The sequence below is a fragment of the Camelus ferus genome, chromosome 3 (genome assembly GCF_009834535.1).
Source record: "Camelus ferus isolate YT-003-E chromosome 3, BCGSAC_Cfer_1.0, whole genome shotgun sequence".
Lineage (NCBI taxonomy): Eukaryota > Metazoa > Chordata > Mammalia > Artiodactyla > Camelidae > Camelus > Camelus ferus.
In genome coordinates, this window is record NC_045698.1 from 111,390,647 (window position 1) to 111,402,121 (window position 11,475).

General features: G+C 47.7%; 1 protein-coding gene across 2 annotated transcripts in view; it reads left to right on the top strand.

Annotated features, from left to right (window-relative positions):
• Positions 1-7,377, top strand: part of CYFIP2 (cytoplasmic FMR1 interacting protein 2) — a 108,275-nt gene extending 100,898 nt beyond the window's left edge. The window contains exons 29-31 of one of the 2 annotated variants that reach the window (XM_032477191.1): positions 487-725; positions 2,116-2,263; positions 4,478-7,377. In XM_032477191.1, the coding sequence (XP_032333082.1) occupies positions 487-725; positions 2,116-2,263; positions 4,478-4,645 (555 nt within the window). In that variant the 3' untranslated portion in view covers positions 4,646-7,377. The remainder of the gene's footprint in view (positions 1-486; positions 726-2,115; positions 2,264-4,477) is intronic. The other variant, XM_032477192.1, reaches the window with a different exon arrangement.
• Positions 7,378-11,475: the final 4,098 nt, after the last annotated feature.

Sequence of the window (11,475 nt, forward strand, 5' to 3'; positions counted from 1 at the left end):
TGCCTGTCTGAACCTCAGTTTCTTCATCTGTAAAATAGGGATAATGATGACGCCTACTTCATAGGGTTTGTGTGAGGAATAAATGAAGTCAGTACTTAATCAGATGCACAGAACAGGGCCTGGTGTGTTACACACACACTGCGTGTGCACTGGTAGTAGTAATAGTACAGTAGTAGTAGTAGTAATACTAGCTATAGAATCATCTCAGTCTTTTCAAAGGCTACCTAGCATGTCATTATATGGGTAGATTCAATTTTTTTTTTTTTTAACTATTCCTCTATCGACGGCGCCTAGATTTTACTTACCACAAGACTTCCCTGTGATGGCACTCAGGTTTATAAAATCAGTGCCCACCTCTGGACAAGATATCAGTTCCGGTGAATGAATTCCAGAGGTAGCTGGCGCCAGGGTTTGGAGATCTCCGGTGAGAGGTGGAGGATGGGATCTCAGGTGAGACTAGAGGTTTATGTACCTTCCCGTTCCCAGCAAATTGCCATCGCTCGGGAGGGCGACCTGCTGACCAAGGAGCGGCTGTGCTGCGGCCTGTCCATGTTCGAGGTCATCCTGACCCGCATCAGGAGCTACCTACAGGACCCCATCTGGCGGGGCCCACCGCCCACCAACGGCGTCATGCATGTGGACGAGTGCGTGGAGTTCCACCGGCTTTGGAGCGCCATGCAGTTCGTGTACTGCATCCCCGTGGGGACCAACGAGTTCACGGCTGAGTGCGTGCCCCCGGGAAGGCGGGGCCGCCCCCTAACCTGCTCATCCCCCCAGGAGCCACCAGGCCGCCAGAGCTCAGCCAAAAGGGAGGGCGGGGGTGGGGTTGTCCAGTGAAGATGTACTGAGCACATGCGTGTCTGTCTAGGTGCTGGGTGCTGGACGAACACCCATGCCCAGCAAAAGTAGACGATTCCTGGCTCCATAGGGCTTGTGGGCCGAGAGGAGACAAGAACACAGACAAAAGGTGCAATGCATGGGGCTGCTTGGCAGTGAGGGCAGGAAGGATGAGAGATGCCCCAGAAGGGAGATGAGTGGAGTGTAGGAATTCAACTCAGGCTAGAGCTGAGCTTGAACATTGCCTGGGATTCAGCTCTTAGAGCGGAGAAGGGGACCTCCCAGGAAAGGCTCCAGGTGGTGTGTGAGAGCGTGCACATCAGGACCTCAGACCTCTCCCAGGACCTATCTTCTCGAGACTGGACGCTGGGCTGATGGAGGGGGCAGGAGGGAGCCCTGGTGAGAGTTTGGCACTAAAGCCTCATTGCCCACTCACCCCGATAGAAGTCCGGGGGATCTAGATAAAAGAAAGGATTCCCTGGCAGAAGCCAGGCCCTACCTTGCTTGTGAGGCCTCTGGGGGCCCTTGAGAGGAACCCAGTCCTGTCCTCAGAGAACACAGAGGCGGGACCCCCTTCTCCCATCACTCACCCAGCTACACAGCAAAAACAGTAGTGCAGGGGGCAGACAAGACCTGCCCTCCAGGAGCCAAGAGCTCCAGAGGAAATGCACGTCGGGGCCAGAGAGGCATCCCTGAGGAAGTGGTGTGGGGAGTGGGATGGAAAGGCTGTTTCCAGAGCAGCTGTACTTTCAGCCTCAGAAATGGGGGAGCAGGGAAACGTTCCCAGTGGGCTGCAGCTCCCGGGGACAGGAAAGCCAGTGAGAGATGCCCCACGGCCTCCTAAATCACCCAGATTGCTGTTGAGATTAGGGGCGTGCAGGCTGAGCGTTACCCATTTACTGAAGTGCCCTTACCCTCTCAGGTGGCCCTCTGGTTCCTTTCCAGAGCCAAGGCAGATTCTCATCAGAATTCTCATGGCCAGATAAGTCTCCAAAGGCTGGTTGGATATTTTTTCTTGCAAAGTTGTCATCTTCAAAACTGATTTTTCATACCCTAGTGGGCTGACACACTGACAGCTCTTTGTGCTTAAAAGGGCTTAACCACAGTCCCTGGAAGAAACGAATCCACACTGACAGCTTCCCTTGTACCCATTCTACAGATTAACAGAGTTGGTCCAGGGACGGGCCGGCTCACTAGCTGTACTGCTGGCCCAAGATGAGGGCCCTCCCCTCTTCCTCCCCTGCCTCTCACTCCAGCTGCTTCCTCTCCCGCTCCCAGGCAGTGTTTTGGAGACGGCTTGAACTGGGCCGGCTGCTCCATCATCGTCCTGCTGGGTCAGCAGCGTCGCTTCGACCTATTCGACTTCTGTTATCACCTGCTGAAAGTGCAGAGGCAGGACGGGAAGGACGAAATCATTAAGAATGTGGTAAGCGGCTCGGGGCTGGGGCCTGGGAGACGGGGCAGGCCCGACAAGCAGGCTTTCGTCTGCAGCCGAGGGTGAGCTGTTTGTGGAGGCCAACTCCCCACACGGCAGGGAGGTTCAGACACTCAGCGGCTGCGACCTTGTCGTAGGAACCCATGAGTCACTTGCTCGTAACGCACTGGGATGACTCAGGTCACCCCGCTGGGCAGGGCCAGGCTCCCGACCTGAAACACACCTTCCTTCTGCCAGTCAGACTCTGCTGGTGCTGGTCTGTCATCTGCCCAGACTTTTACTGAACACGAAAGTTGCGCGGACGTGGGGATGGGGGCGCGCAGGGCTGCGATGGGAGCATCAGGAAGGGCCGTATAACCGGGCTGAGGGGCTGCCGAGGGGTCTTGGGGGCTTCCCATCGAGGCGATGCTTGGGTGAAGTCCAGAATGACCAGCAGCAGACAGCCAGGCAGAAAGCGGGGTGTAGGATGGGGAGGGTGCCCCAGACAGAGGGAACAGCTGGAGCGAAGGCACAGAGGCATGAAGATGTGTGGCTGGAACAAAGCGAGAGTCTCCGGGACCAGCCGAGAGGAAAAGGAGGCAGGAGCCTCCTCAAGAGATTTTTTTTTCCAGTGTGGTAAATATACATACATTGAAGTTCGCTATTTTAATGATTTTTAAATGTGCATTTCAATAGAGTTTAACTGTTTTTAAGTGTTTAATGCATTAAATATACTCACCACCACCATCTCTAGGACTTTTCATCCTCCCCAACTGAAACTCTGCGCCCAGTAAACAGTAACCCCCCCTTTTACCTTCCCCCTCCCCAGCCTTTGGTAACCACCCTTCCACTTTCTGTCTTGGTAAATTTGACTGCTCTGGGCACTTCATATAAGGGAATCTTCACTCAGCATAATGTGTTCAAGGCTCACCATGTGTGTGTGTCAGAATTGCTTTCCTTTAAAGGCTTAATAATATTTCATTGTATGTATACACCACGTTGTGTTTATCCATTCGTTTGTCAATGGACACTTGAGTTGCTCCCACACTTTGGCTGTTGTAAACAATACTGCTGTGATCGTGAGTGTACAAATAACTGTTCAAGACCCTGCTTTCTTTGCTTTTGGGTATCTACCTAAAATTGGCATTGCTGGATCGTACGGTAATTCTATTTTTAATTTTTGAGGACCGCCATACTGTTTTCCATAGTGGCTGCACCATTTTACATTCCAACCAGCAAGGCACAAGAGTTCAGTTTCTCTGTCTCCTCCGTTCTATGTTGCTTTCTGGATATTTTTGGAAATAGCCGTCTGAATGTATGTGAAGTGGTGTCTCATTGTGGCTTTGATTCACATTTCCTTAACGATTTAGTGATATTAGCATCTTCTCGTGTGCTTTTTGGCTGTTCGTTTGTCTTCTTTGGAGAAATGTCTGTTCAACTGTTTTGCTCACTTTTTAGTTGGGTTATTTGGTCTTTTCGCCGTTGTTGAGTTGCAGGAGTTGTTTCCCCATTCTGAATACTAATGCCTTATCAGATACCTGATTTGAAAATGTTTTCTTTTGTTCCAGGCGTTGCCTTTTCACTCTGTTGATAGTAATCTCTGATGCAAACAAGTTTTAAATTTTGATGTAGTCCAATTTATTCTTTATTACTTGTGCTTTTGGTGTCATATCCAAGAGGTCATTGCCAAACTCAACGGCATAAAGTTTTTCCTCTGTTTCTTCTAAAAGTTTTATAGTTTGTGCTCTTATGTTTAGATTTTTAATCCGTTTTGAGCTAATGTTTTGTGTGTGGTATAAGGTGAGAATCCAACTTCATTCTTTGCATGTGGATATCCAGTTTTCCCAGCATCATTTGTTGAAAAGACCATCCTTTCTCCATGGAATGTTGTGGGCACCCGTGTCAAACATCATTTGACCATAAAAGGAAAGGGTTTATATTTCTGGACCCAGTATTCCATTGGTCCATATGTCTTGTCTTCACGCTTAAACCACACTATTTTGATTACTGCAGCTTTGTGGTAAGTTCTGAAACTCAGAGTTTTATGATCAAGTTCACATTTCATTGCCAGTCTCTGGGCACCCATAGAAGGCCTTGACAAGAAAATGACACAATCATTGACGCATCAGGACCCTGGATCCCACCCTCAGCTGAATTCTTCCCTTACTGTTGATTTCTCTGTCCCCTCCTCCCACACCTAACCCACGTGCCCCTGTCCTTCTGCAGCCCCTGAAGAAGATGGCAGACAGGATCAGGAAGTACCAGATCCTGAACAATGAGGTTTTTGCCATCTTGAACAAGTACATGAAGTCCGTGGAGACGGACAGTTCCACCGTGGAGCATGTGCGCTGCTTCCAGCCGCCCATCCACCAGTCACTGGCCACCACCTGCTAGGCGGGAAGTCCTGCAAACCCCTCGTCCTGGAGGAGGAGGAGAAGCAGGAGAGAGAAAGCCATGGCCAGCCTGTGACAGGGTCTGGCTGGACAGCACGTGGGATGGACCCAGAAGCAAATGAGAGCCTCCCCAGACATATCTGCACCTCCCGAGGGCTGGGCCTGCATGCTCTCCCATCACATCTCCATGGTGGTTCCTCCATAGTGTACAAGAAAAAAAAAAAAAAAGAAAGAAACAGGGCAATATGTGCTTTTTTTTTCTTTTTTCCCCCCAACGGTGTTAAAAGCCCTAGTTTCACCCTTAATCTCGTGGTTCCCCACATCTGTGGCTGCTTCCCAAGACCTCCTTCCTAAATGGCGACCTCCTACCCAGTGCCCGGGCGCAACCCCAGGACTGAAGCCTTAGAGGTGGAGAGCAGAGTGTGGCCATGCCCCGGGACGTCAGCCTGGCCTGACGGGCATGCCCCCCTTACTAGCGTCTTCACCTCCTCTGGCTCCCTCCCCCAACTTCCCCAGATGGCATCTTCTCCTGCTCTGGACGCCAGGGAGTCCACCACCGAGAGTACTCCTGGACCAGGCACTGAGAGCCGTGGTGAACGGGAGGCGAGGACCCGGTATCAGCACCGTGGTAGATGGGGTCGTGGGGTTGCCTCTGGTCTTCCATGGGCTCCCCAAACCGTGTCCTAACTCCCCTCTCAGGATATTCCTAGAGAGCATTCAGAAATGCATTCACAGCTGGATCCCACTAATTAGTGTGGAATTGAATTAGGAGCATGGTTAGGCCCTCTGGGTGGAAGCAGTAGTTATGAACCCAGCCAGGAATTCCACAGGCCTAAACAGAAGGCTCTCAGGCCATCTCATCAGCTTGGTGGAGACTGGGTCCTCTATTCACTGAGCAAGTACTTAGCTCTGAGTCACTGGGGCTCCAGCTTTGAACAGGCCAGGCATGCACTGCCCGCAGCATTAGCCAGCAGCCAAATTAGGGGCTACTTCTCGGCACAGACTCTCTCATCAAGGAAGACCCTCACAAGAAAGACTACATTAAGGAGTTATTTTAACAGAAGCCAGAAACATCTTGGGGTCAGGGAGGTAAGGAGTATAAATAATACTTGTCAGTGTGCTTTTAATTCCAAAATACGCCTCTAAGAGGAGTCCTGGTTTAGTGAACAGGACTTCCAGTGTCCAAGAAGCTGAAAGATTCTGGAGACATTTTATCTTTTACTCTCAACTCAGTGTTCCTTAACTTAGATTTTGAGGGGTGGGACATATGTCACAGGGACGTGTCTACTTCCATTTCTCAGACTGAACCAAAATTCCTTGCAGAATCTCCCCCCAAGAAATGGGGAGACTGTGTAGAAGGATGGAAGCCTTTGGGAAGTGAGTGTCTCATTGCAGAGTCTCACCATCAAAGGGCATCTGTGACCCTGAGCTTGTAAGAACGTATAAAGTGAGACATTTGATTTCTCCCTCAGCCCAGGAAGGAAAAGAGAGAAAATAGAACGGTAACAATCCTCTCCCTCAGGGCAGAAGAATGGGAATGATTACCGTTAACCAGATGGCCCATTTCAACCGTATGGCAAGAGCAAAGACGTGTCTGTAGCAAGAGGTTTGTGTGATACACTCACGCTCTCCAGAGAGGGGAGAGGTGGGGCTCGCCAAGTGTGGTCCAAAGGCCACCTCCATCAGGGCCTCCTGAGGTTGTTACCTGTGATGCAGGTTCCTGGGCCCCACCTGAAACCCACTAATTCTGCAACTTTGGGAGCAGGATTGAGAAATCTGCACTTCCCACAAGCTGAATTGTTGTGCTGCCCGTGGAAGTCTGAGGACCATGCTGCAGAGTGCCCCCGGCACTGCTCACCTTGGGCTTTGAGCTCCCTCTGAGCCAGGAAGAGACACCTGTAGGGCAGGAAAGTGGGTCAGGGTGGAAGCTGTTGGGCCCTCCTGTCTGGAGCTGCCACGTCCTGTTCTGATTTCTCATTTTTCCCTCTTGATGATCATAGATGAGTCCCAGAGGCAAAAGCGAGGTGTTACACCACGCGGGAGAACTACACAATAAAACCCACGGTCAAAGCCCACAGGACATTTCTGAGCTCCGGAGCCTTCAGTCCTGTCTGGGGACGGTTGCTGGCTCATGCTTTCAGATAGATGACTGGCTGTTAGGTCCTGGAGATCGTTCCAAACCCTTGACCACTGCTTTATGGAGATTTGGATCATCCATTTGATGAGATTGCTATTTCAACCACCCGCCCCTCCCACCCTGAATTTGACCCTCTGGGTAGAATCCCATTATCCTCAAGAGATTTGATCCCAGTAAATTGAGGTCTTCGCCTTCAGGAGAGACATTTCATTTCCCTGGCTCACCAGCAGCATTTATGAACACCGAACAGGTTTAACGTTCTCTCCTTCCTGGTGTTACTGCCCCCTTTTGATTTTTTGTGTATCTAAGAACCAGGAAAAAAAAAGTCTTAGGTTTTAAAAAATTAAAAGTAAATGTTTCAGAAACTGTCAAATGTACCATATTTGTATTAAGAGTTGTGGGAGATTTTTGTACAATGAATCTACATTTATTTATGGTGACTTATATTTACGCTTGTGATCAGATAATGTTGTTAAATTCTTAAATCATATTTGCTATGCAGCTGAAGATGATATTTTGCTTTGTATTTTTGGGGTACCTGTGTTAAGTTGATGAACATTTCCATCTCCATTAAAACTGCTTCCAAACCAGTGAAACCAGCATCTTGGGTCTTGATTCTGGGTCATATTCTGGTCCTAGTCGATCTGTGGAAGGCCATGTGAAAACAGGTAACTAAGGAAACAAGCTGAAAGAGAATGAGAAAAGATAAACATAAAGAAGATAAAGACATTGCACCCTAATGACATGTTTGCTTTCTCACTGAGGGAATTAAAGCTTTACAAATTGCCTTGCACTGGGCAGAATATACGAGAGAGTTCCTGCATTTAGGGATTTTATAGTCTAACACTATCTGTACACTCTACATCCGTAGTGGTTTTCACTTTTTAAATTTTTTTTAATTGAATAGTTGATTTACAATGTTGTATTAGTGTCTGGCGTACAGCAAAGTGATTCAGTTATACATATATATATGTGCAAGTGTGTGTATATATATGTATGTACATATATATATTATTTTTCAGATTCTTTACCATTATAGGTTATTACAAGGTCTTGATTGTTTATCTATTTTGTATATAGTAGTGTGTGTGTCTGTTAATCCCAAACTCCTAATTTATTCCTCCCTCTTCCCTCTGGGTAACCGTAAGTTTCTTTTCTGTGTCGTTGAGTTTATTTCTGTTCTGTAAATAAGTTCATTTGTATCTTTTTTTTTTGATTCCACATATAAGTGATGTATGATATTTGTCTTTGTCTGACTTCACTTAGTATGATAGTCTCTAGGTCCGTCCATATTGCTGAAAATGGCAGAATTTTGTTGTTTTTTTGCGGCTGAGTAATTGTCCGTTGTGTGTGTGTATATGTATATATATCACATCTTTATCCAGTCATCTGTTGATGGACACTTAGGTTACTTCCGTATCTTGGCTATTATAAATGATGCCGCTGTGAACATTGGGGTGCATGTATCTTTTTGAATTAGAATTTTTGTCTTTTCTGAGTATATGCCCAGGAGTGGGATTGCTGGATCATATGGTAAGTCTATTTTTAGTTTTTAAGAAACCTCCATACTGTTCTCCATAGTGGCTGCACCAATCTACACTCCCACCAACAGTGGAGGAGGGTTCCCTTTTCTCCACACCCTCTCCAGTATCTACTATTTGTGGACTTTTTGATGATGGCCAGTCTGACCAGTGTGAGGTGATACCTCATTGTAATTTTAATTTGCATTTTTCTGATAATTATTGATGTTGAGCATCTTCCATGTGCCTGTTGGCCACCTGGATGTCTTCTTCGGAGAGATGTCTGTTTAGGTCTTCTGCCCATTTTTGAATGGCTTATTTGTGTTTTTGATATTGAGCTGTATGAGCTGTTTGTGTATTTTGGATATTAACTCCTTGTCGGTCACATCATTTGCAAGTATTTTCTCTCATTTAGTAAGTTGTCTTTTCATTTTGTTGATGGTTTCCTTTGCTGTGCAAAAGCTATTACGTTTGATTAGGTCCCATTTGTTTACTTTTGCTTTTATTTCCATTACTCTAGGAGACGGATCCAATTAAAATATTGCTGAGGTTTATGTCAAAGAGTGTTCTGCCTGTGTTTTCCTTTAGTAGTTTTATAGTGTCCAGTCTTACATTTATGTCTTTCATCCATTTTGAGTTTATTTTTGTATATGGTGTTAGAGAATGTTCTAACTTCATTCCTTTACATGTAGCTGTCAGCTTTCCCAGCACCATTTATTGAAGGGACTGTCTTTTCTCCACTGTATATTCTTGCCTCCTATGTCATAGATTAACTGACCATTAGTGCATGGGTTTATTTCTGGACTTTCTGTCTTGTTCCTTATATATCATTTATCACTAGATCCCTAGGTTTAAGAAGCAGCATGGGAACTAATATTTAATGAGGCCTGATGTGTGCGGGTGCCATGTGTGCGGACAGATCCCTTTCCTCCATTCCTTTGAATCAACCACCGTCACTTTGTCTTATATCCCGCCTTTGACAGAAAGGCTATACGGTGTGTTTATTTTCACACAGTTACTAAGTGACAGCTGGGGTTTGAACCCAGTTCCAAGGCTGTTTTTTTGCTATTACACTACAATAGACTGATCAGCAAGACCAGGCCCCAAAACTAGACTTAGGAATCTCGTCACTGGGCCCTGGGGGGCTTTGAGTCGGTAAGATTGATCAGAGCCTGGTATCAGGAGAAGCCCAGCATAATGGCAGGGAAGTTCCCAGGCTGAAGTCACCTGGGGACCTGTCACACTCAGCAGAAAAGATGGCACTAGAAGATCACTAGAAGGATGTGTTCAAGACCAACACCGGTGTTCAGAGCCTCACGTGTTACCCAGCACCAGCCTTCCTAAAGATCGTCCACGGAGATGAGCCCCGGGGCGTTGGGGCTCCCCACTGCTGCAGCCTGGGAGGCCTGAGGGTCTTCACCTTCAAGGTGACAAAATAAACCACAGTCCCTTCCAGCTCTGATAGCCCGATTCTAGGTCACTTCCTGCTGGTGTACTTGGAGGGGCCTGACTACTTCAGAAGCTCATAATCTTTCTCAGCTGTGAGTCTGTCACCTCCTCCAAGGGTTCTCCGTAGGGCTGGTATCTTTGATCTACTGTCATTGAAGCACTCACTATTAGTCTGGATCAATGCGCAATGAAAGGAGGGTCCCACGGTCAAGTAAATTTGGGGGATGCATCACGTTCACTCCCCCCCCCAAGATTGGCAGTGCTCTGAGGGGTCCTGCAGAACTTGATCAGCCTGGATTAACGCCACCTCTCCCAGAAGGCGCTGACCTCGGACCCTCCTTTCGCTACATGAATGATCCTCTCATAGAAGATGCTTTGAAAACCATTGGGCTAAGGGCATGGAAATCCATTTAAGATACTTTCTTAAACTCCCACAGGAAAAGGACCATTTACACACAGTCCTGACACCTGGGCACAATTAAGGAAGCAGGGGTGCGGCAAAGTATTGAAGGCGTTCAGGTGGAAGGGGGAAGCATTTTCGTGATGGGAGCCCATAGGGTAGCTGAGTGTGTTCACTCGCTAGGGCTGCCATACGCGATAGCACGGACCAGGTGGCTGAAACCCACCGACGTTAATTTTCTTACAATTCTGGAGGCCGGAAGTCCAAGATCAAGGTGTCGTCAGGGTTCATGTCTTCTAAGATCTCTCTCCTTGGCTTCTAGATGGCTGTCTTCTCCCTGTGTCTCCACATGGTCTTTCCTCTCTGAGTCTGTGTCATAATCTCCTAAGGACACCAGTCACATTGGATTAGGGTCCATTCATAGGACCTCATTTTACCTTCGTTACCTCATTAAAGGCTCTATTTCCAAAGATAGTCCCATTCTGAGATACCAGGGCATTAGGACTTCAACATATGAATAGAGTAGAGGGAGAAATTCAGCTCATGACCCTGGAGAAGAGGAAGAATAGGTCTGGGAAGGGTGCTGTCTTGGGGTCCCTGGACCATTGATTTGAGAAACACTTCCTGAACGCTCATGATTTTCAAGGCTCTGTGTATGATTACAATTCTATCATGGCCGTGACCTAAAGGAATGTGTGGAGTTATAGGAAGGATAAAAGCATGCAGGCAGTGAACTCGGGTGTGAGGGAAGATACGGTGGGTCTGATCACCACCAGCATTGGCTGAGCTTTCCCCACACCAGGCATCAGGAACAGCACTTTAAACGCTTTGCTCACTTAAGCCTCATGACAAGTTGTAGGGGATGTGTGTTATTATTTACTTCCATTTGCAGGTGAAGGTACCGAAGCACAGGTCTCAAAAATGGTAAGGGAGAGAGCTAGGATTCAAAGTCCGGTAGGTCTGGATCCAGGTCCCAAGCTTTTAACCCCTAAGCATGTCACAGTGTACTCTGCAGTGCCTCTATCCTGTGGGATCCCAAGAGACAGTCACGCCAAGTGCTTTCAGCATCAGAGGAAGGAGGGTGCTCTAGCTAGGGTAAGAGGGAGAGGATGAGGGCACTATCAGGGAAGACTTCACGGAAGAGGCTCCATGTTTACCTAAACTTGAAAAACGAGAATTTGCCCGCATGGAGATGGAGGCACAGAGAGTTTGAAGCCAAGTCAGCTACCAACACCAAATGCTGACCTAGAGATGGCCCTAACCTTTACTGGCTTAAGTTAGGTTAAACATGCTCCTGTCCCCAGCCCCAGGCTTCACTGGGCTCT